Source organism: Penicillium daleae (genome assembly GCF_028827525.1).
Source record: "Penicillium daleae strain IBT 16125 chromosome Unknown utg000009l_segment0_segment0, whole genome shotgun sequence".
NCBI lineage: Eukaryota > Fungi > Ascomycota > Eurotiomycetes > Eurotiales > Aspergillaceae > Penicillium > Penicillium daleae.
In genome coordinates this window covers 382,146-406,726 of record NW_026623157.1, presented here as the reverse complement: position 1 = coordinate 406,726, position 24,581 = coordinate 382,146, and the positions used below count along the sequence as shown (strand labels likewise).

General features: G+C 49.4%; 8 protein-coding genes across 8 annotated transcripts; 5 read left to right on the top strand and 3 right to left on the bottom strand.

Moving 5' to 3' along the window:
- Positions 1 to 3,256: 3,256 nt before the first annotated feature.
- On the top strand, positions 3,257 to 4,616 carry N7458_011354 (uncharacterized protein; the record flags this gene model as incomplete). Its single annotated transcript, XM_056914736.1, has 4 exons — positions 3,257 to 3,427; positions 3,480 to 3,681; positions 3,764 to 4,120; positions 4,192 to 4,616. 4 exons carry the CDS (start codon positions 3,257 to 3,259, stop codon positions 4,614 to 4,616), a joined length of 1,155 nt encoding a protein of 384 aa, XP_056759490.1.
- Positions 4,617 to 7,528: 2,912 nt separating this feature from the next.
- On the top strand, positions 7,529 to 9,579 carry N7458_011353 (major facilitator superfamily domain-containing protein; the record flags this gene model as incomplete). The annotated part of the gene is made up of 5 exons (XM_056914735.1): positions 7,529 to 7,800; positions 7,856 to 7,983; positions 8,037 to 8,179; positions 8,241 to 8,583; positions 8,648 to 9,579. 5 exons carry the CDS (start codon positions 7,529 to 7,531, stop codon positions 9,577 to 9,579), a joined length of 1,818 nt encoding a protein of 605 aa, XP_056759489.1.
- A 1,961-nt stretch (positions 9,580 to 11,540) lies between these two features.
- N7458_011352 (GIY-YIG nuclease family protein) lies at positions 11,541 to 12,671 on the bottom strand (the record flags this gene model as incomplete). The annotated part of the gene is made up of 1 exon (XM_056914734.1): positions 11,541 to 12,671. One exon carries the CDS (start codon positions 12,669 to 12,671, stop codon positions 11,541 to 11,543), a length of 1,131 nt encoding a protein of 376 aa, XP_056759488.1.
- A 2,059-nt stretch (positions 12,672 to 14,730) lies between these two features.
- Positions 14,731 to 15,069, top strand: N7458_011351 (uncharacterized protein; the record flags this gene model as incomplete). The annotated part of the gene is made up of 1 exon (XM_056914733.1): positions 14,731 to 15,069. One exon carries the CDS (start codon positions 14,731 to 14,733, stop codon positions 15,067 to 15,069), a length of 339 nt encoding a protein of 112 aa, XP_056759487.1.
- A 515-nt stretch (positions 15,070 to 15,584) lies between these two features.
- On the bottom strand, positions 15,585 to 16,764 carry N7458_011350 (cytochrome b5 reductase family protein; the record flags this gene model as incomplete). Its single annotated transcript, XM_056914732.1, has 4 exons — positions 15,585 to 15,734; positions 15,793 to 16,418; positions 16,528 to 16,667; positions 16,760 to 16,764. The coding sequence occupies 4 exons, from the start codon at positions 16,762 to 16,764 to the stop codon at positions 15,585 to 15,587; spliced, it is 921 nt and encodes a 306-aa protein (XP_056759486.1).
- A 288-nt stretch (positions 16,765 to 17,052) lies between these two features.
- N7458_011349 (GIG1 family protein) lies at positions 17,053 to 17,888 on the top strand (the record flags this gene model as incomplete). Its single annotated transcript, XM_056914731.1, has 2 exons — positions 17,053 to 17,161; positions 17,284 to 17,888. The coding sequence occupies 2 exons, from the start codon at positions 17,053 to 17,055 to the stop codon at positions 17,886 to 17,888; spliced, it is 714 nt and encodes a 237-aa protein (XP_056759485.1).
- Positions 17,889 to 18,220: 332 nt separating this feature from the next.
- Positions 18,221 to 22,057, bottom strand: N7458_011348 (chromosome segregation protein SMC; the record flags this gene model as incomplete). Its single annotated transcript, XM_056914730.1, has 5 exons — positions 18,221 to 18,513; positions 18,577 to 20,474; positions 20,530 to 21,740; positions 21,793 to 21,952; positions 22,020 to 22,057. 5 exons carry the CDS (start codon positions 22,055 to 22,057, stop codon positions 18,221 to 18,223), a joined length of 3,600 nt encoding a protein of 1,199 aa, XP_056759484.1.
- A 320-nt stretch (positions 22,058 to 22,377) lies between these two features.
- On the top strand, positions 22,378 to 24,090 carry N7458_011347 (serine/threonine-protein kinase RIO1; the record flags this gene model as incomplete). The annotated part of the gene is made up of 1 exon (XM_056914729.1): positions 22,378 to 24,090. The coding sequence occupies one exon, from the start codon at positions 22,378 to 22,380 to the stop codon at positions 24,088 to 24,090; it is 1,713 nt and encodes a 570-aa protein (XP_056759483.1).
- Between the last annotated feature and the right edge of the window lie 491 nt (positions 24,091 to 24,581).

Genomic DNA, 24,581 nt, shown 5'->3' with positions numbered 1-24,581 from the left:
AGCCCCGCCCTCTCCGCATTGACCCAACTCGCTCTCAAATCATCAACACCTGGCGCCGTCGACTTTGAGTTGGAAAGAGAATGTCGAGATATTTCGCAGAAGATGAGCATAAGAGCCATTTGCACTTGGCTAATGTTGCTAAATCATCTTTTTCAAGACTCTGCTTGATCTCTGTTCAGCCTGCCCTGGCGCGCCTTGCAGGTAAGACATGTGGCTGCAGCCATGGTTACAACCATGTAATCATGAAGAAATCGGCAAACAAAGCCATTTTACGTACCTGAGCATTGGTAAAGGTTTGACTCTGGAAAGTGCCAACCGAAGAGGCGTCCTTCGAAGGACCAGTCCATGGATTTGTCAAATACACCCCGACCGACAGGAGCTTCTAGTAGGTAGGACTCCGCAGATATATATCTGCATATCTACCACAATGATCACAGATTGAGTACCACTTCAGAGTCTTCCACTTAGGCGAGTACAGGGCTGCAGTTAATTTTAAATAGAAAGTCATTTTGTCTAGTTTTTTCTATCGCAACAGGTCCACGAATGAACTGACAGCAATCTCTGGCGTCATCCTTGATGGGTCTGATCGTGGCCTTCGGAGCGCTACGGGCATGTCTATGCCATAATCAAAAGCGGCGGGTACCAGGCCGACGGTATTTGAACCCTGAACACGAACAAAACAGGTTCTCGAAGTTCGGGGGACGTCTGAACTACCCTATTATTATATTATGAATCGGATACTCTTTCTAAAAAGAAGCAAATAGTGGAGGCGCCACGTCCACGTAGGCTTTAGTCCCACACGTAGTCGACAACCACGTGGGATGATCGTCTCCTACTTCCCTTGGAGTTATGAATAATCTTGAATGAAGGGTCGTTATTCTGTCTTTGAACCTCGACATGACATGTCCGTGCTTGACTAGTTGAGTGAACTCGCTTACGCGGGCACGTGCGCCGATCATCGCGGACGACAGTTTCCATTTGTTCCTTCTGCTGAGTCTCTGATCACAATCGCAACTTTTGCCTGGCCCGGTGAAGATACGAGTGTCTCATCAATTCCCGAACCACTTACAGATGAGATGAACTGACGGGGTCGCCCTGAGGACACGGATGATTCTTTAGTTTTACCCAGTCAGTGAGACGATCGGCGTGGGCGCCTTTGTTCGGTCCATGCAGATACCGAGATGAACAAGGTGTTCTGTTGTCGCTCGCGGGGTTACGGAAGGTTGCGACTTACAAACTGGTGCAAGGCTCTCGGAGGCGGCACCAACGGCTAATATAGTAGTGGGGCTGTGGCTCAGCCATGTCAGTGTATAGGGACTGAGGGGAAAATGGTCCCCTATTCTTCTTAGCATAGAAGAAGCACGTTCGTGAGCAAGTTGCCGTTCGCCCGAGGGGTATGTCAAGGCATTATTGTTGGGAACGCTTCATGATTCATCTACGATTGTTCAAAAGAATACATGGTTAACGGCAACCAACCTTGTTGCGGCTATTTAATGCAGTTCTGGGGCAGTATTGATCACGGCTTCCAAATTATTGACCTCTGAACTTATCACAAACCATGGATTGTACTTACCAGTGACTGACTTTAGGAGACGATATGGGTTGATCATGAATATGATCCACGGCGCTAATTGTGATTTAGAGGGAGTAGTGTGCTAATTTCCCTGAAGAAGCTTTAAGTACTCCGTAGACGAATTGAATCGACTAGCGCCACTGTCTTCTGGATTGCCGAAGTACTCCGTAATGAACGCACGATCAACTAGGGATCGGCAAGTTGCTTACCGGTAACTACCCGGATGGGCATCAACACCAGACCAAGATCTACCATTGCTGCAATAGGCAGGAGATAAAGAACAGAGAAAGAGAGGTTCGCCGGAATTGTGTCAGATTTCCTTCCTTCCTCGTATGCAAGTGTTTGGATTGAAGTAGGGCCAAGATGAAGATCTCACTTAAAAGTGGTGAGGGTTGATCCAAAACTCGTGAACGCATACTAGGAGCAGGCGGGGTCAAGATGCGTTGACTATTCCATACAGTATAACCTCGACGAGATGTTGAGACACAGGAAGCCAACAAGGCGAACAAGTCCACTGACTCGCGTGCATGGAATAGTGGCAGGGGTTTTGTGGGCGATCATTGCCTGAACCTGCGCCTTAAAAGTGGAGAGAATGGGGGCTGTCCCGGAGGAAACGCGGACGCGGCTTGCACAAGACCTGGAAGTGGATTAAAGATGGCCGAGAGCCTCGCAATCAATAGTGGGTTCACTAAAGTCGATTGCCCCTCTCTGAGCTTCTTCTGCATATTCTTAGCCTCCACTTCACGAGATGAATTTGTGGGAAGCATAACTACTATTGAAGTGTTTCCCCAAGGCATTCCCAGTTGATCAGGAATTGACCGGCATAGCGAATTGGAAAGACCCGCTGGGCTGCAGAAAACACGCGACCGGAGAGTCCCTTCGCGAGTCGGTTTTATCATAGGCTCAGTCTGTAAGCGAACTGGTTGCTGTGCGCTGCACGACGTTTGATTCAGGGGGCATGCCTCGGGCGATGCATTGACCCCACAGAACCGTGGGACAAAGATGACTAGCGGGAGCTCGTTGGAGAATTTATACGAGGCTTCGATGGTTTCCGAGACTAGGGTGTGCCTGCAGCACCTCTTGATCGTGAGTTCACTGACTGGGTTGCTGTTATTGGCTGCTGCCAGTAGATCGCGATGGAACTGATGGCCCATGGGAGTCCAGGTTCAGGGGTTATTGGTATGGCCATGAATGCAATAGCAGAAGAACATGTCGGATCTACTGGCACTGTCTGGTGGTCGTTGTACTACTGTATCCATCTCGGAGTATCTTTCCAGCCTTTAACAGAGACAGACGTCAATGGACAATGTCATTCTATAGTGGGGAAATTGGGTCTGGACGGCCCGAACCAATCGAAGCAGCCTTCCAGTCAACATCACCAACAGAGGGTTCGATAGTCCAAGTGTGTTACTCCACAAGATCGGCCACGCTCTCACCAACCAAGTCTTCTCGTCTAGTACGCACGTCCCTCCCTTCGCTAGAATTTGCAATTCAAAATCGTGCCACTCCCAGGCGGTCCCCTCCGCTTTCTCAGCCTCGATGTCGATGCAGCGAGAGTATAAGACACCAGACCACGCCCCCGGATTATGATAAGCTGATCCCCTCCCGGTTCCGAAAAATGGGCACCTTTGCTTTTGGGTTTCCCTCGTCACTCCTTTGAATATATACAATTGAATTTACAGCATGTCGCTTGAAGAAAAGTTTCCGGCCTATGGTGGCCGAGGGCCTGGCGATTTGCGCCTCGGCATTGCGTTGGCTATCATTGCGACTATTTTCATGGGTATGCGCGTCTATGTGCGGTTGTTCATGAATAAATTTGGAACTACTGCCTTGATGTGGTCACTCGCTGCTTGGGTATGACTAGATATATGCATTGGAGGTTGAAGACCATGCTAATATTGAATAGTTGCTTACTACTATGACCCAAATCTTTGGAATCCTCTCCGTCCTCCATGGTCTCGGAAACCATATCACACTCATTATGAAAGTTGGCGAATTACACAACTTCCTCCTCTTCACCTGGATTACCGTGTTCTTCTTCAATCTCGCCATTCCTACCGGCAAGGTGGCCGTCGCTGCGTTCCTGATTGAAATGAATGGACAAAGTAGTGAGTTATTGAGGAACCCTGTTCCTGACTTTGTATGTCCTGGTCGTGATCTGTAAATATACTAACCGCCCATCACACTTAGACCCAAAGATCAGGAAGAGCCTAATTGCTGTCGCTGTTCTAAACATCGTTCTCAATATCCCGCAGGTCTTGATGGTCTGGTTCCAATGCACCCCGGTGACTGCCCTCTGGGATCCACTGCAGCAGGATAAATGCGACCACCGAAAGAGCGTATACTATACCTACTTTGTCGGCGCTATCGCTGCTTTGTCGGATATTTACCTCGCCATCGTCCCCATCCACATGCTCATACCCCTGCGTATCGATCGAAAGCTCAAATGGGGCCTCAGTTTCCTCATGGGCTGTGGCGTTTTTGCTGGCGTGGCCGCTGTTGTCCGTACATGGGCTGCCAAATTTATTCTGAGTGAAGACTCTTCTTGTGAGTTACATTGATTACATTGATTGCCATCGATATGTTCTACCAGATTCATCTAACCTCTTCCGTTTTAGATGGCGTTGGCATCCTGTTCCGCTGGGGTGAGGTTGAGGAGTGGCTTGTTCTGATCACCATGTCTATTCCACCAGTGTGGCCAATATTCCGGCCCTTCACTCATCGCTTTATCAAGTCAACTATCACGGGAAGCAAGCGGAAGAGCTACATGTACAACTACAAGCAGCCATACAGCACTACCGCGGTCGGTGATCAATCACCGGGTTTCCCTCCCCCTAGGTCGCCGGGATTTCCTCCAATGGTCACCACCACCATCTCCATCTCGTCAGCAAAGGATGGAGGATCGACTATCGTGCCGTCAGAAACAGGGTCACGAGTATCGAACGAGCGCGTACCACATGACATTCTACACGACAAGAGCTATTCTACAACCTGGGTCGAGTTGTCTGATGTCAACCCGAAGGACTCACAACACCAGCCTTGATCATTCTTTTGAACTCCGGGATACTTTACCATTCTTCTTCTACCGGTCTCATTTTATTCACGCTCTCTACCATCTATATTTCATGATTGATGCCACAATACCATTCTGCCATGTTGCTCTGCGATATTGATGATCCTATTCCTTGACAAGGAGAAATTGTAATGGAAAGGAATTCCAGCCTATCTAATCGTAATTCAGAGAAGACATTCCGTCCACGGTTTGGGAATATTATAACCTAGTAGTTTATGAGTCCCTCTCTCCGTGCGTGCTTTAAATGACAAAATGGTAACCCGACGTGACAATATTAAATGATTCATCATCTAAGTTTTTGGTGTCTGAAAGCGACTACTAGTCGCGACCAGGCCATCTCTACCTCTGCCGGGAGGTTAACATGAGTGATGAAGTCTTGCCCGTGCGGACCATATCCGTTTTCATCATCTCTTAGTCTTGGTATTTCTCCTAACACCAGCTCCATAAACCGCTCAATATCCCACAGTTCACATGAGACTCCAAGAGGCTTCCATTCCAAGAGGTTGGTGTTAGAGAGCTGGACCTTCGGAACGAAAACCGGACAGCTAATGAACGATACTGAAGGTATGTCACTGTAAACTTTCTTAAAGGAGGCTTTCGTCCTCAACATCATTGTCGGGTCTTGATTGATCATGCATGTTTTCGGGCCTGAATAGCCTGCTTGATCGAGTACACGGCGACTAAATGAAGCATTGTGTCCACAATTGGTCGACTGATCTTCAATCAGAATTTGGCATCCTTCTGATAAAATAGCTGATCGATCGAAAAATCTGTTCAGGATCTTTTCTAGCACACGCGCCTCGGGAAGACTTTCAACTTCATGGACAAGTTCGGAGTAACGAGGATGTTGAGCGACAGCTGAATAGAGGAGTTTGGTGGAATGACCGATGCCGCCACAGAGTACCAAGCATTTTGTAAGGGAAGGCCTTGTTTGTAGCGCTTCGAAAATGAGATCTGCGCCGTGCAGGACCTGCGATGCGCACAGAACTATACAATCGACCGAAGGTATGGATGATAGGTCTTTGATGTCCGGGTCGCTTAGATACTCGGATAATGTATTGATATCGGCGACAGTGTCTGAGCTGAAAGTTGACATGATTATTTGTAAGACTGGTCAATCTCAATAATCAAGACCAGTGATCATGCTCTGTGTGTCGGTATTGATGATAGATGGGCAAACATCGATGTGAGTGATTGAGGATAACAGTGCGAATCACATGATGCTATGCACTACGCTAAATTAGGAAATGCATGCTTGTTTGTCTTACTGTACTCTCCAACACACTCGTCCTCGCAACAGTCGACTTGAATTTACCAAAGACTGTGACAAAAATCTCCGTTGAAGATAATAGTTATGCACGAAGTAGAAGGTAGCACTTCACCGTTTACTACCTCCAAGATACCAAGGATCCTCGCTTATTCTTGACCCGGGTAAGGGGCAGTATATTTCTACCATGGCTCAACCCCGGAATTTTCAGAGGAGCTCCGCGTAATAGGTAAGTAACCAAAAGCAAGATATTACATCTCTGCTCGCTATTAAGTATTGATCTTTCAAAATTAATTCCTCCATTCCACCACATGCTTGGTTTCCTAGGTTCGGTGGGCGGTGCGCTTCCACTGACAAGTACGCTATGACCCGATCGGTCACTGCCGACATGCAAACAACCACTACCATGTCCAATTGCTACTGAAGAGGTAGAATGCTCCTAATTAATTCCATTTGATCAGAAGATTCCTCCCACCTTTTATTTCCTTCGGTCATGAGATCCCAGTCCAAGAAAACCAAGAGCCAATCTGAGTTTGCCAAGGTCGCTTAACATGCCAAAGGGCGAGATTGATCTAATCAATCTCTTTTTCTTCCGGTCTCGGCTCGTGCTTTGTCTTATCAATCTAAGGCGCAGAGAGTGGGACTTGTTTTGACTTTGGATGGAGAAAATCAGGCAGCCACTCAAGTTTTCCCATGCCACCACATTGCCGACTGAGTTCCGTTGAATTGAGTTTTCCGAGTCGAGGAGGGTGTTATTTCTCGTCGACTCTGCCCGACCGAACGGTTTGTTGACAATGGTATTCTGCGATTCGGATAATTCCCACCCAGCTACCACATCCGCTCTCTCACGGGTTAGTGGACCCTATATTCACCCTCTTTTGTCGATGCCCGTGGTCATGGAGCATAATATATGATCACCGCGACCCCTCATACTTAGCTTCTTTCCCATCTTCCATACTACCGGCCTTCGATCTTATCTCGGCCCACGCGTCGCTTGGACACCCTGCTCTGAGGAAATTTTCGTTGTCGCCAAGAATGCCGAGACTGGCTAACAGAATGGCCCCTGGGCGAAACATGACATTACCATGTCATCAAGCCTAATCGCCTTAATTAGTCGGGAGTCCTCGGGTGAAGAGCAGAGCATGGACAGGCCACTTCTGCCTGCGTTACACTGTGGGGACGGCATGAACGATCCAGCAAAAACCTAACGCTGAGAAGGCCCTTGTGGATATGCAGGTGAGACATCGACAAAGACCCTCTGTACTCCGTATGTAGGGTCTCTTTGCTTCGCTGTATCCCCCACGAGGTTGGAAAGCAAGGTTCTTATGAACTTGCACCGTGCTTTTCATGCTTTGAATATAATTCAGTGAAATGAAAGCATGGCTAATCATGTATATCGTGCTAATTTCCGATCGTCGGCCAACGTCGACGGAGCGTCCTGGGCATGCCAAGACGTACGTGCATTCATCGTCTCCATCACAAGCTGTCTCCGAGATCTTAGTGGTCACTCTCTCAAAAGCAATAGCAGGAGGGAATTTTTTTATCAGATTCCGAAGTGGAGACACCACGCGACGACGGTAGTCCAGTGCCCGTGAACGACTGTTTAAAAGTAGCTATGATCCCCTCTCCTGAAGACCTGAGCTTCCGAAATAAATACTCTTTCAATTCCACCATTTTGGGAGTACTCTCGGCTGCCCTGTTCAGGATGAACGTAGATAAGACTGCTACTACGACGGGGGTCAACGAGGATCCGTTGCCTCTGAACCCTGATTCTCCCCGGGTGAAGACTGAGGACGAAGAAGACGAAGACAAACAGGATGGTGTTCGAGTCGCTGAGGCAGTCACTTCTTCCTGGTCGAGACAGTCTCTGATCATAGTATATGCCTCGTGAGTAATCTCAATTTGTCTCATGATTTGAACTTGTCACTGACTTATCCTCCAGAATGTGGATGCTATACTTTGTCAATGGTCTGAACAGCAGTCTTACAGCCAATCTCTCGGCCTATATTACAAGTGATTTCTCGGAGCATTCGCTGCTCACCGTGATCAGCGTTGTCACCAGTGTAATGGGTACTTATGAATCATTGCCACTGTCATGATCGTTTCGACTAATGACTCGTCAGGCGCTGCTTGTGTGATGCCGATTGCGAAGGTGCTGAATCTGTGGGATCGAACCCTGGGAATTTGTATCATGGTGTTGATTGCTATCATGGGTCTTATTATGATGGCTGGTTGCAACAATATCGCGACTTACTGTGCTGCGCAGGTGAATGCCCTCCACGCTGCTCATGCGCATCTGGACATCTCTAACTCGTCGTCTGTTGCAGGCATTCTACACGGTCGGCTTCACCGGTACAATCTTCTCTATTGACGTGATCACATCGGATACCTCCTCTCTCCGAAATCGTGGCCTGGCTTACGCTTTCACCTCCTCACCTTATATCATCACTGCATTCTCTGGATCTCCCTTATCCAACCAATTCCACGAAACGAATTGGCGATGGGCATATGGAACCATCTGCATCATTCTTCCAATCGTTGCGCTGCCTTTGGTGGTTACTTGGGAGTTGGCGAAGCGAAAGGCTGACAAGGAGGGTCGACTGCAATATAAGCCCCGTAGTACCCGGACATGGATGCAAAGTGTTTGGTTTTATGTCATTGAGTTTGACGGTGAGGACCCTGAATGACACCCACATTTGCAGCTTTGTTCTAACACGATGTTTCAACCATACAGTCATCGGCATATTCCTCATGATCGGCGGCCTGATCCTCTTCCTCACGTCCTTCAACATCGCTGGCAACACGGAAGGAGAATGGAGCTCACCCAAAATTATCGCCATGATGGTAGTTGGATTCTGTGTCCTCATCGCCTTCGTCGCCTACGAGCGTTGGGGCGCACCAAAGCCATTCATCCCGTTCTCGCTTCTCTCCAATCGTACCGTGATCGGTGCTTGTCTTTTGGATATCACATACCAGGTCTCCTACTACTGCTGGGCTAGCTACTTCACCTCCTTCCTGCAAGTTGTCTTCAACACTAGCCTCACTCAAGCCGGTTACATCGCTGCCATCTTCGACTTTATGGATCCTATCTGGCTTCTCGGGTGTGGATACCTGATCCGAGTCACCGGCCGGTTCAAGTGGCTTCTCATGTTTTCCGTGCCCCTATACCTTCTGGCTAGCGGACTGATGATTTACTTCCGCTCACCGGGCCACAGCGTGGGATACATGTGCATGTGCCAGATCTTCCTGGCCGTCGGCGGTGGCACTATGATCTTGATTGAACAAGTTGCCGTGCTCGCCGCTGCCAAGCATGAAGATTATGCTGCCATGTTGGCACTGCTTAGTGTGTTTGGCAACGTCGGTGGTGCTGTGGGTAGCAGTGTCTCGGGCGCTATCTGGACCAACACGCTTCCAAAGAAACTGCAGGAGCTGTTGCCCGCGGATACTGTGGACCAATGGGCCGACATTTATGAGTCGTTGGATGTTCAGCTCAGCTATCCGGTTGGCTCGCCCACTCGCATCGCCATTCAGAATGCGTATGCGTTTAGCCAGCGGAACATGATGATCGCGGGAACTGCTGTTATGGGGTTGTCGATTGGTTGGGTTCTCATGATGAAGAACATCAAGGTGAAGGATAACAAAGATGTTTCAAAAGTTTTATTCTAGTGGGCTGGGATGGGTGATGAGAACAATAGAGTTCAAGTATAGTAGACTAATAATAGGACTCGCTTGCCTGCTGGTACGGATCGAGGATCGCTGAGAAAGAGCATGAATAGATACGCGTTAATAAGTCAACGATCCACGTTCTACTTTTGCCGTCACCCGACAAAGCAACATATGTAGAAGGGAAAAGGTTGCATGACTCGGCCCCTGCAGATACCCTCGACTAATCCATGATCAGGCCCGCAGCCATGGATGTTTCTTTCATCAATAGTGCAAGTCGAGTGCGAACTAAAGCATAAAAGGTTCACTCGCTCTTGCCTTTCGAACAAACATTGTCTCCATATCTTGAACTGAAATTGCATTTCCAATGTGTTTGCGGCCTTTTTGCCATGGAATAAAGACCTACACTTGAAAGTCTGCTGGCGCTCTAAACGTCCATCTCAGATCATATATCCATATCGTCCTCCCATGTCCAATTATCTCGATTATATTTCATTCACTTTGCAAGGGATATATATTCGAGAAGATCCACAGAATATTGACCTGTGAAGACTAGGTTAAGAGTAACACCTGTGCCGAGTTCTTTCGTTAAATCGGTAATCGAATCATCGAGAGTAACCACTTAGGGGAATAGATTAAGTTTACCCTAGACGATAGCCGAATCTAACCGGAGATTACTCTTGCTAATCTTGAATTTCAAAATCGAGACGTCGACAACACTAATGCTTTGTTGATATAAGACCGAATCCGGTCTCTAAAACTCTAGCTAGAGCTAAACCGGCATTACCTACCTCGTAGTCTAAAAGCGTATATTCGGTTAATAAACGAACATCAAGGTCGCTTCTCGGGAAGGATTAGAGGAGACCCAGCCTAAACAGATTCTCTAATGCCCGGTGTGCTTAATGCGTCCAGAAGTTCTCCCGGCAGCAAAGGAATTCCACTATTCTCGAAAGGACGCGCACCAGACACATTTCTACCAGAGCGAGGTGAACTCTGACAACAATAGTTATGAGCGATACAAGACTGACCCAACGGAGCCTAATTGCGACGAGGAGTAAATTAAGGATGCTGACGATATTGTGCAGCTTTTTGTAGACAACGAACATTCTCCCAAGTAGCACTTGCCGCAACTTGCACAGTCTGACGAGTCTGTATACATATAGCAGGACTATGGTAAAGGCACTATCGTCCTACTTGACTAACTTGAGGCTCTGGAGAAGTAGTATGTCACAACTATCTTTGGAGCTCCCTTGCTTTAGTATTTCAAGATTAAGGTCTGGTTAGAGTTTGTGTATGCCCCCGCGAAGATCCAGAAGAAGAATTCCAGATGTTGTCTATTGCTATCTTCCACACACTCCTCGACTGGGCCTAGAGTTTGCGACGAGACAAGAGTGGAAGAAGCCTAATTGGAATTAAGCGAAGAAGCCCGCTAGAAATTTTTTAGAACCCCTTTCGATTCGTTTCCGCTCGCCGAAGCAACATTCTCTCGGAGACTGACTTTATGATTATCCGTCTACATAGACGACGCTCGGTGTGTTCTTCATTCCTTTCTTTGTATGGCACGTATACAGAGATTCTGATGTGCTAAAAAGGACTGACAATACAAATTCTAGATTTAAGTGATTGGAATCCTATAGCCTTGATTTTCGCTTTTATCTGGGCCTGGTAAAACTAACTACCACTCACAAGATGCTCTAGCTCTGGTATGATCGCTGATCTTGATTCAGCCAAACAAAATGTGGAAATAGAAAGCGGAATGCCACACACGAAGAGAGTATAAATTAAAAGATTTCGGCGATGTGAGGGCAGCCTTTCTAGTGGATACATTCAGCATCTTTATGCGGTTCAAAGATAGATAATATGACAAATATGCACTATACCTAGGCAAGCGTACAAAATAATCAGGGTGGAAAAGACATTGCAGTGGTCGACGAAACACAGACGCGATAAATGCAAGCACTATGTCAACTCTCGTTCCCGAAGGGGGAATCGTCTGATATACGCAGATTTTTCATGGAGAGCACTTGGGTGCTTGATTTTGTTGTCGATTTTCCATCGGATGAGTTGGAACTGCTGTTGCTACCCGACGTGCCAGGCCGCGATGGCCCTTCGAATTTGCATGTGGAAGAGTATGGCGGCTTCCTCTTCTTTTGGATTGGAATATCACGAAGAAGCTTGCGCCCTTGTAGGTTCAAAGCCGGGCTAGGGAGGTCGATGTCATTTTTGAAACGACCGTCGTCATCATATAGGTCATGATTATCGGCAAATATAGCCCACTTCTCCAAGCTCGTAAGCAAAGTCTCCTCATTGATTTTGAGCCATTCTTTGTGCGCCCGCTTGCAGCGGGCACATTTCTCCTGAAGCTCACAATGCTCCCTTGAAAACTCAGCCAGAATGACTTGCTCAAATCGACGCGCCCTGGGTATTGACCTGCTTTGCACCACTCTAAGCTCAGGGTAGCACCTTTTGTGTTCTACAAAACGACCATCATTTGGGTGTTTCCTCGAAGTGGTATATCCAACTTTATACATTCCTTCGACCCGAGGGTGTGCGATCACATAAATGAACCCCATATTCCCGTCTTTGTCTCCCAGGTCGCTCTCAAGAAGCATCGTAACTTTCGCTGCTATCTGCTCATTGGTTATAGCCCCGGATAGCCGGCGCTTGAATTCCTGCGGCTTGTCAAGGTTGGAATTGGTCAAAATGGCCTCCTCTCGACAACAGACATAACTGAGCAATTTGGTTGAGATAGCAGTGCCCGTTACGGGATCATCCATCTCATATCGCCATTTCTTTTGCACATCTATGGCGTGCTTGGTATGAGATCTGGTGCAAACACAAAGCGCCGCAATGTTGCCGAGGACGATGAACAGTTCGACGGTGTCTGTGCTCTTCAACTTTCCAGAGGACACATCCAAGCATTCGACAAGCTTTCCAAATAGCTGCTTTATCTCTTCAGTCCTATTCTTCTTCATCCTGCCCTTGCACAGTGTATCGCTGCCGGTAAGATAGGCACATGGAAGAGCGCAATCTTCACTGTACACGCTATCCACGAGCTTCAGCAGGTAACTGGATTCAATCCTCATGGGTGTCATGATTCGAAGAGGTGGGGGTGATGGAATGATGCGTATTGGTTTTGCCAATAACGTTAGCGGGTGGCTCGAAATGAAATAGAAAAAGCAGAGTTGCAACGACTTAAAAAACCTGCAGTTCTTCAAGAAGGGCACATATTCAGCATCGTCGAAAGACTTCGGGGCAATAAAGTCTTAAATGATACAAAACCGCTAGCATTTCGGAGCCGACCATTCTCCATATAGCACCCAAATTCCTTTCCACATGCAGTTTAATTTGTGGACGAGATCAGGGGGTAGTTGGGGCCAAATTGTCCTCGTGAACCCGTTCACCCGCTATAGAACAGGAATATACCGTAGTGCTTTAGATAGTCTCCTCTTAGCAGAATATGATTGGAGTAAGTGGGGATCGTGACATCTCTCGTTCGTCGAGAAGGGATCACAAAATGAATTCTTGCAGCTTAGGAACTGTGATGGGGCAAGCGCGTGGGCATTAGTTCGGCGCGTGGACAGGGAACCTCAGCCACTTCAGCAAAGGTACGGTTCAACTATTTGGGGGGTCAGGCCCCGCGCGCAAGGCGGAATCACTTGGATTCCGAACTTCTAGTATTGATTTGAGACGGGAGATTTCTAGCTATGTGACTAGTGTGCGATCGAAAAGTGTGAATGGTGGTGATAGTTCGGGCCAAAAGAAACCGCAGGTTGATGGAGCCCAGTTTGTTGGTGAACGGGATGATGGTAAATTAGGTAATGAGAGACGCCCTAGCAAGCCTATGAGCTCAATTGGCTCAAGGCAAATAATCTATTTCATTACCCCCCAGGAAAAAGGCGCTTAGGGCTGGAAATATATAGGAGCGGACTTCGACAAGCAGGCACTACCTACATCTTTGAGATAGACACTCGTGAGGAGAATGTCCGATAGGTAGCAAGAAGGTCCTGATCGCTTGCTGATAACCTCTAGGTATTCAGTATTTCCTAGAATGCCTGGTTAAACAAGTTCAGCTTTGGTATGTATTTCGGTTAGGTAGGGGCGGCCCAAGGCGCCTGGAGCTGCGGGGCGATTCCACGCGCTAATTATCCTCGTCCGTCCCGGGGCGGGGGGAAGGGGGAACTACACTAAACCAGGGAGAGGTCAGAAATGTCAATTCCCCTAATTTCTGACCCCTCTCACCCCACGTGAGCACATCGGGATTGCTTCGTTAGATTTGAACCGGCTAACAAAGATCAAAGGAAGGACTTCGGACAACAAGTTCATCCAAGATTTATAATGCGAGCATTAAAGAAAAGAATAACAAAGGTGTCTCGAGGCTCTTGTTGTAATTCAATCAAGATCCGCGATGAGAATCACGTAAAATAAAGGTACGAGTATTCTATAGGATGGAATCATTCGCTCAACCATTGTATGCAGCTGTCACACAGCTGGGAAAGATATGAGAGCATGAATGACCAACTCAGCGCTCAATAGCTTTTGTTTCCAATTTCTTCACAATGGAATGTATACATACGTAGGACAAGTCTCCCAACACCCGACTTCGTGCTTTTCCAAACCGACTCTTCCGCCGCGCCGGCCGATGATCTGATCTATAAATAGCCGTTGACATTTGAATCTCCTTTCACTACCCAGAAACGAACATCTTTTCTTTAGAGAATCAAAGACGATCCTGCAGTTTCCATCCGGGATAACGAAGCTGTAAGCTAGCCATCGATGAACTGCTAGCATTTGAAGAAAGCTGGCAGAGCTATTATCAACTACCCGTACAATGAACAAAGAACCCATTGTTCCTGGCAGGTGAAGAATGCACCACTCGAGAGGCTTTGTTAAATGGGGACAATGGGATACATTCAGCTTGAATGATTCACATCGATGACTCGAGCTAGCTCGAGCTACAGCTATAAAAACCCCCTCTTACCTTGTCCATTTTCGGCATCAACATTCCAAATCTCTTGATTTTGAAATACATCTCCTATCTAAAGCAAACGAAACCAAAGCCCTCATCAGGTGAATACCACCTGTCACGCAAGACTACAACTAAACAACATTGACCTTGTTCCCCAACTATCCAGTCAAGAACAGCTCTGCGATATGGGCTACTCTATTGGCAAGATACTCTACGAGCTCGAGCAGGAGCAGTATGAGATAGAACTACTTTCCATGGAACGTGATTGGGAATTCTCGGCGGAAAGCTGGTCATCTCTTGTTGACCTAGGATGGGACGAGTTCCCTGATGAAGAAGACCTCTTGGAAATCGATGATGAGTCCGATGCTGAACAAGATTATGAAGCTGACGATGATTCTAGGGTCGATGATGACTTAGTTTCCGAGAGTATTGAATATGTATGTTTTGGTAAATGGTTAGAGCATGACGGGGAACAATGGGTTTGGGAGGATGATACAGACATGTGGTCCGACATGAGTAGGTGATTGATTCTTTTCAAAGATATTTAGAAATTAATTTGAGCCCGGCGTTAATGAAAACATTTTGTCATAGACTGTGCTGTCATGAAATTGAATACAGCTGATGTCTTGCAAGTGCTGATAGGTAATATTGGGTCAAAAAGGTGTTTCGGTGCTACTCGTGACGCAAGGCGGGCGGTTACGTAGTTCCCTACAACTGAGATAAAAGATAGCGACGCTTGGGAACGGCCATAGGTATTGGAGAGACCTTTGACGCCGGAACGAGACGAAAGATTCATTCGAGATATATAACGTAGAAAACCAGAATTTAAAAGTAACGTCGCTCATTCGCACATTTCGGAATCATCCCGACGCCCAACCACCAATCCTTATAGAGTCTATAGACAAGTCTAGCTCCATCCCTCACTATACACTAACCCCTTTCACCGTACTGGTGCCTGTCAAGCTCTGAGATTGGGACACGGAGCTCCGAACACGCTGCAAAAGGAACTTTTTTGATACAAGGACTCCCTGGTAGATGCTTAGAAGCAGAAGACTTGGTCCTCGAGCTTGCTGACAGGGCGGGCCTTGGTGTAGCCGAGGGACTCGGTGGCCTTCTTCATGGCGCTGACCATGGGGGGAGGGCCGCAGAGCAGAATCTTGACGTCGCTGGCGGGGGCAGGGAGGCGCTCCTAAATAGATAAGATTAGATTTCGGAGCATAGATTGATTTGGGGATTGGGTTACATACCTTGATCATGTCGGGGGTGACAAAGCCCACACCACCAGTCCAGCCCTCGGGAGGGTTGTTCAGAACGTAGTAGACGTTGAAGCCCTCGTCTTCCTTGGCCAGCTTCTCCAGCTTCTCCTTGAGCAGAATATCCTCAGGGTTGACGTTGGCGAAGAGCAGGTCGACCTTAGTGGTGTCGTTACCACCGTTACGGGGACGGTTGCGGATGATAGCCTCGATGACCTGCAGCATGGGGGTGATACCGGTACCACCAGCAATCATACCAATGTGGCGGCACATGTTGGGAGTGTAAACCATGGCACCCTTGGGACCACGGACCTTCATGTTCTGGCCGATCTTGAGCTCGGCCAGGTACTTGGAGATGTTGCCCTGAGGGTAGGCCTTGACGAGCAGGTCGAAGTAACCGGCCTCATGGTCGGAGGAGATGGGGGTGTACGAGCGGACGACTTCCTTGGGCTGACCGGCAATGGTGGCAGCCAGGGAGATGTGCTGGCCGATGGGCAGACCGAGGATATCAGTAGGACGGGGCAGGGCGAAGCGGTAGATGGCGACGTTGTGGGAGATCTCGGTCTTCTCCTTGAGGACGAATTCCTGGAACTCGGTAGGGTTCAAGACCTTGCGCGGCTCTGCAGTGGACGTAACACGACCGTGATTAGTTTTTAGACTTTTTGGCTTTGGGGGAGCATGCGCGGTCGGGAATTGGTTCGTAGCAGGGGACAATATGGTGCGACATACGGCTACCGCCAGCGAAGAAGGCGACGCTGGTAATGACTCCGGCGAGAGCAACGGCATAGGCGAGGAACTCGGGCTTGACGGCGTAGACACCTGCGACCAGAAGGGCCGAGGGAATGAGGGCCGTGCTAGCGTTGACAACACTGGGAGAAGCTCGGAGTAAGCCATTGTGCAGGAATAGGCGGGATTGCATTGGAATTATGGATTGTATGAACTGATCAGCCGTGCAACTTACCTCATGATGACTGGAACGGGGGTGTGTGTCGAGAGGGGGAGGAGAATTAGGGGAGGAAGAGGTGAAGAAGAGAAGAAGAAGCACAGGACGAGGGGAGGATCGACACCATGTGGATGTGGTGAGGGTTCCGCCCAGCGGAAGTTCGCACCTTTTTGGGGCGGGCTTTTCCCCCGCTGATCTCTCTGTTTTTTTTGTGTATACAACAGACTAGACTGGATGCACGGGCTATTATTTCCTGATAGTTCTATTGTTCTCTACTCTTTTACACTCAGAGGAACAACCTTTCCGCTGCCATGTCGCAACCGCCAGCCTTCAACTTGACGCCGCTGGACCACCAGCTTCTGGCGATGACCGACGAGGAATTCATCGCCCACAGCTGGGACGATCTTCGCGATATCATCGGTCAGTCAATTACAGTACTTCCAGACGATTCCATGCTTCCCCTCATCGAAGCACTCTCCTCATCTCCAAATCAAGTACACTACTTTCCAGTTCCCCTCACCAAGCTAACCCAAACCCCCCAGCGCGGAACGATCTCGGCGCCCTCAAGCGCAGACCTTCCGATTTACGCCGATATCTGGCCTGGTCAGCCGAAACCAAAGCCCAATATGGCTCCATGATGAACTATATCTGTCAAGAGCGGCTACACTGGCATTTCCCCGGGGATCCAGCCCCGGCAAATGCCACTCCCAACGGAACCACAGAGCCTCCCAACGGCGCTGTATCCGCGGCTATCCAAAGTGGGCCCAAGCCTTTTGCAAACCCGCGCCCATTTGCCGATCCCGAGGACTACAAGATCTTGCGCAATGATTGGCCTTACGGGCTGGACCCCGGCATTCATCATCTGGTGGTCTGGCTGCGGACTCCGATTCCTGTCAAGTCGGAGGAAGGTCATTTGACAGATGAGTCGCGGGCGCTGATCGACCAGTTTGTGCAGGAGACGTTTGTACGGCGATTGGCGGAGGATGCGGCGAAGAGGTTCCCGGACCCCAAAGCTCAGGTGCTTTGGTTTAAGAATTGGGTGGGTTTGCAGAGTGTGCAAGCTTTGGAGCATGTCCACATTCTCGTCAGAGATGTCCCTGACGAGATCCTGACCGAGTGGTCCGGGGAGACGAAGGCTGAGTCGTAGTAGAGAAGAATCTTTTTTAGTAGAGCATAGCATATAGATATAGTAGACATATACTCTGTACAGAGAAACATGAACGTGAGCATCCATGACAACACTTCTTCCTTACTGTTTATCGGACACCCAGACAATCTCTGTCCAACCTTATGAACATACTAATCTGGCTATATGATTTCTTAGGTTGATGGGGATCATGTACAAGAAAGGCGCGGTTAAGATATTCGATAAAATAAGCAAGACTGTTGAGGAGATCCGGTATCACAAACGCCATTCCACCACCGCAGAAATGAAGAAAAGAAGAATTTACATCGATCAAGCCTGGTTATCTCCCCCAATCACGCCTTCTGTCCCTCCACAAACTTCAATGCTTCGTCACGCGATACCACGTCGATCGTACTGGCCTTCTGACTGAAGCTCACACCGTAACACTTCTCTGCCACATGTAGCATCTCTGGTCGGAAGGTGGTGCAGATGAACTGCCCATTGGTCGAGTCCGAGATTGACTTGAGCATCTGGGCCACGGCCGTTCGGTACTGAGCGTCCAGATTGGCGTCGATCTCGTCGAAGAGGTAGAAAGGCGCTGGGTCACATGCTTGGATGGCGAAGACCAAGGCGAGGGCGCACAGACCTAACAGTTGTTAGAATGAGAACAAAATGCATGAAAATAAGGGCATTTCGGGGAGAAACCCACTCTTCTGGCCACCACTCAGCTGCTGAATACGTTGCTGATCGTCGTGCTTGCTATTGAAGCTGACACTGATACCGACACCTACGTAGTTCTCTACACTCTGCCGGGCCTCCTCGTCTTCAGAGTCGAGGTCATCATCAGGGCGAGCGGTGTGGTCAGTCTTGCGCTGAATCACCAAGCGGCCACGACCAGCGGGTACCAGCTTCTCAAAGACATTCGCAAACTCGCGGGACACCTGCTTGAAAGTTCGCTCGATTGCTTCATCTTTACGCTGATCCAGAACTGAAATCAGGTCATCAATGGACTTCTGGGAGGCATCCAGCTCCTCACGACGAGTAGTCAACGTCTCACGCTGCTTGGTGAAACTGTTATACTGCTCAAAGGCCTTCTTGTTGACATGAGAATACTTCTTCAAGGCTTCATTGGCCTTGTGGAGCTTCTTCACAACCACATTGGAGTCGGTGTTTTTGTATTTGGTGAAGGCCTCGTCGGGTAGCACACCGAGATCACGGATATTCGCAGCACACTCTGCAGCCTGTTTCGTGAGAGCAGCCTTCTTCTGCATGCTCTTCTCCATGCGTCTCTGATGTTTCTCGATAGACCGGGCCAGGTCTTCCATGTCACGTCGAGTATCGGCATTGCGCTGTTGTAGATCAGCAACCTTGGCAGTAGTCTCTTCAATTGAGGAGTCCACCTCCTTGAGGCGACCATTGAGCTTCTCCAAGGCCTTACCAAGGCGCTTTTGTTCACGCTGTGTCTCCTTCAGGTTACCCTGGACTTCCTCTTCGGCCACGTCCACATCTCGGTTCTGTAGCTGATCAAGGCGGGGGTTCAAATTCTCCCGTAGCTCAACCTCCAACACGGACTTGCGGGCCTCGAGCTCGCTACGTTGGCTTGACAACTCTTGGTACTTTCTCCGGAGCTCCTGCACGGTTCCACTCAATCTCTCCAAGAGAGCCTCTTCCTCATTTGTCAGGGCCTTCTGGAATGGCGACGACATCTCGCCCTGGAAGGCATTTACCTGGTCATTAAGAGCTGCCAGGTTAGACTCGACATTGCGCAGTGCACGGCGCTTAGCGTCGAGGCTATCAGTGTTCTTCTGCAGGAGATCCCGCTTACTCCGAAGCTCTTGTCGCAAAGGACCGCTGCTGTTCTGGACTTGGTGCTTTTGCTGTTCGAGCTTCTGCAGCTCACCAACAGCCTTGGTGATCAGCTGGTCCAGCTTCTCGAGCTCTTTTCTAATCTCAGTGCCACGGTTACGCTTGGTCTCGTATTCATCCCTCCACTTGCTAACATTCTTCACGGCATCCAACCGCGACTGACGTGAATCGTGATAACCACCAGTGAGAGCACCACGCTTGTCGGAACGATCACCCTCGGGGGTGATGGCATTGACGCCGTGGCTTCGAGCATACTGCGCAGCGACCTGCAAGTTGGGACAAATAATAGTCTTTCCAAATACATGTTGGAAAGCTCTTTCGTAAGCGGGGTCAAACTGAAGCTTGTCCAGCATTGGGATGGTGTCACTGGCGCGAGGCATATTCGAAGGCTTAGATCGGAGACGGTTCAACGGCATGAAGGTAACACGACCGGCCTTTTCCTTTTGCAAGATCTCCAGGACTTTGGTGGCAGTCTCGTCATTATCGACGACGTAGTGGAACAAGCTCTGTCCAGCGGTAACCTCAACAGCGGTTCGGTACCTGTCGCTGACATCGAAGAGCTCGGCCAAGGTACCGTAGACGCCTTCGAGGTTGTGTTGACGTTTGATGCGCCGGACAGCAGCAATACCGCGGCTTGTGTTATTATCCATCATCTGAGAAAGGCTGCGCTCTGCACGGTCCATCTCCTGCGAGGCACTGGAGAGGACGGAATCGAGTTTGGCCTCTTCTCTCCAGAATTCCCTGACAAGAAAACATTAGAATTTGAACAGCAATTTCACATATATTAACAACCTACTTTCTCTGGTCCATCAATCGGTCGCGCTCATCCTTGGCGTTCTGAATCTCTTGGTCGACAGAATGCATAGTATCACCACGGCCATCGATCTGCTTACGCAGTCGTTCAGTTTCTGGCTCTAGTAGAGCTATTTCTTTTTCGAGCTCCTGGATATCTTCTTGAGTCTGCGCAACGACGCCCTGTACATTGGCAATGGACCTGTGAGTCTCTCTGATCTCCATTTGCAGCCACTTGTCACGTTCCGACTTATTCTTAAATCGGGAGTTGCGGCCTTGCTTGGCATACAAGCGTTGACGTGATGTCTCTGCTTCAGTTAGGCGGGACTTGACATCGTCTTCCTCGTCTTTGGAAGCATTGAACCGAGGCAAAAGGTCTTCGAGCTCCCCTTCGCGCTCTTGAATCGCGGTCTGCACAGCGTTGAGATCGCTGTCATGGCGAGACTTGAGCGCTTGGGCAGCAGCCTGGTTATCTGACAGGGCCTTGGCACGAAGTTCGATCTGCGCCAACGACTTGGAGGCTTCCCGGCGCTCATCCTCCAGTTGAGCCTTATCCACTTTCAAGAACTCAATCTGCTGGCGGAACTCAGCAATCTCCGCATCGATCTGAGCCATGGCCTTCTCGCCCTCAACAAACTGGTCCCGGTTATTGTCTGCGCCCTCGACTCCGTTCTGCCGTTGTTCCTCGAGGTTCTCAAGCACATTCGAGATCTCGTGCTGCTCGCGGGAATAGATCGTGTACTCGAGGCACCGGCGTTCTTTGTCTTTCTCTTGGTAGTTGCGCAGTTCATCCTTCTCTTCTTCAAGCTCGGCCAAACGCTCGTTGATGTAGTCTAGTAACTCGTCGATCTTCGCGCGCTTGCTGTTGGTTTCCTGCATGATCTTGAGGGACTCCGCACGACGTGCTTCGTAAACCTGGGTACCGGCCACTTCCTTCAAGAGCACGAGACGCTCAGAGTCTTTCATATTAGTCAAAGCGGTGACACGGCCCTGAGGGACGATGTAGTAGGGATTCGATCGTGAGAAACCAGCGGACTCGAGCAGATTCATAACGTCGTTCTTGGTCGCATTCTTGCGGTCTAGGGTATATTCGTCCTTTTTGATACCGATGGTTCGACGAAGGACAAGCTCCGGCTTTCCAGTGGGGAATCGGTCGTCCGAGTTATCGAAGATGATCTCGACATAGGCCGACATCACGGCCGAACCTGAACCTTCCTGCGCCAGGTCAATACCACAAACAACCCAAACACATAAAAGCGCAACATACATGCAACAGAGCTTGACGCTCCTCTCTCCCGAGGTGAGTGTACGCATCGCTCAGGACGAACCGAATCGCAGCAAAGAAATTACTCTTGCCAGAACCATTGCGACCAACGATAACATTGTGCTTGGGCGAAAAGGGCTCAATGACCGTTTGGTCCTTGTAGCTGTTGTCATAAGGAGGTTGGCCATTGTACCGACAGAGAGTGGAGTGGACGTTGATATCTCACATACCTCTTGAAGCCTTGGATGATAATCTGCTTCACATACATCTTGGGTAGACACGCGTGACGCGATGATCAGAGAGAACAGCGCATTACGGAGCCCGCACGGGAGATGTAAAATGGAGATTTCGGGTAAATACAAGCTTCAGACAGCTGTATTCCTCGTGTCAAGAGGTAAATGACCGCTGGATAAAAGCACGCTTTCTCGCGATGGGCAGGGGGACTACGCGAGGGAGCGAACTCAGCGCGTCCTGTGAGGCGCGGGGTTCTGCCGGGCGGTGAGTGCGGCATCCACAGAAAAAAGTAAATGCGGGCATCGTTTTTTGACTTTTTTTAATCGGAAGAAAATTAACATTTGAACACCGATCATGGGTTCTTCTCAAGTTTCTGCAGAGGCTACGGGCCCTGCTGATGGCCTCCAGCCTTCTCACACCTATGTGCCAAACCAAGGATACCTGCAACCCGAGGGCGCAGATTCAGCCGTGGCGGGGCAGGAACCCACCGATCTGGAGGAGGGCGAAGAGGAGGACGAGGAGTACTATGACGATATCTTCGAGGAAGAACAATTGGACCAAGAGGACTTCCAGTCCTCCGATCCTGCCGATCTCACAAAGGCCTACAACCGCCAGCGAAAGTTGAACGATCTCGCCGCCGACCCTAACGTACCGAGATGGACCTATCCCAAGATGAATACTCAGAAGCCCACAGTCAACACATACGCCTCCGTCGACGACCAAGTCAAGTCTCTTACTCGACACGCTGCCAAGATCAAGCTCGACGATCAACAGTCCGGTCTCTCCGGCGGTGGTGGACGTGGTGGAGATCGTGCGGACCGCGCTACATCGGAACAGGTGCTGGACCCTCGTACACGAATGATTCTGTTGCAAATGATCAATCGCGGGCTGGTGTCAGAGATCCACGGGTGTTTGTCGACTGGTAAAGAGGCAAATGTATACCACGCCATGTCGTTCCCCGACGAAGACCCAGAGGCTGCCCCGCAGCACCGTGCGATCAAGGTCTACAAGACCAGCATTTTGGTCTTCAAGGATCGCGACAAGTACGTGACTGGTGAATTCCGTTTCCGTCAAGGGTATAACAAGAGCAACAACCGTGCAATGGTCAAGTTGTGGGCTGAGAAGGAAATGCGCAACCTGCGGAGAATCTACGCCGCTGGCATTCCTTGCCCCGAGCCCATCTACCTCCGTCTACACGTTCTTGCCATGGGTTTCCTCGGTAGTTCGAAGGGTCTCCCCGCTCCTCGTCTCAAGGATGTTGAGTTTGATATTACCGAGCCCGAGAATCGGTGGCGCTCTCTGTACATGGAGTTGCTGGGTTGCATGCGCGTTATGTACCAGATCTGTCGTCTGGTCCACGCTGATCTGAGCGAGTACAACATTCTTTACCACAAGAAACGCCTGTACATCATTGATGTCAGTCAAAGTGTTGAACATGATCACCCTCGCAGTTTTGAGTTCCTTCGCATGGATATCAAGAACGTGAGCGATTTCTTCCGTCGCAAGGGTGTTGACACCTTGCCTGAACGGACAATCTTCCAATTCATTCTTTCACCTGAAGGCCCTACGGACATCACTCAGGGCAATGAGGAGATGTTTGAAGCGATTGAGAAACTCTTCGCCGCTCGTGCAGAGGGTGGTGACCAGGAAGCTGAGGAGCTCGATACGGCTGTGTTCCGACAGCAGTACATCCCCCAGACCCTCGAGCAGGTGTACGATGTGGAGCGTGATGCCGAGAAGATTCGGGATGGTTCAGGTGCCGACCTGATCTACGGAGATCTGCTGGCAACCGGCAAGGCCAAGCCTGCTGAACCCGAGGTCGATGAAGAATCCGACGCTAGTGGTGGAGTTTCCGTCTCAGGCTCCGACTCCGAGAGTGAGGAAGAGGGCGCAGAGCGCGATCCGTTCGCGAAGAAGCCTCCTCGTGGCAAGCGTTTCGAGGACAAAGATTCAAAGCGCGAGCACAAGGCCAAGGTGAAGGAAGAGAAGCGTGAGCAGCGTGCCAACAAGATGCCGAAACACCTCAAGAAACGCCTGGTCTCCACTTCCTCCAAGAAGAAGAACTAGGCGGTTTCTTAGAGCTTTCAATCTTCCTTTTTCTTTTTGCATGCATACATGATTGTGGGCTCTACGATTTCTTCCCTTCGCCTCTTCACCGATGGATATTTCTGCCATGATTTGACGATAAAAATGCATATATGGGGCTGGAGCATTTGGACATAGATACCTGGGTATAAAAAATAGGATTCATCTGCAACACACAAGTTACTCATAAGATATGGTTTGAATTAGAACTACCCATCAGAGCTCTCTTTGTAAATCATAACTCTCCGTCCTCACCACCTGATGGTGCCAGCCAGTCTGGTAGCTGTGCTTACATCCTTCGCCTGAGCGCGGGAGTATGCATCAGTACACGGAAAATCGGACAGGTCCATAGGAAGCTTTTGAACGGGGGATCAGACCGATTGGCTTTCATCATTCGGGTGGGCCATTAAGTATAATAGCAAAGATATCACGGACGACGCAGGCTGAATACAAGCCCAGTGGAAAAGACGAAG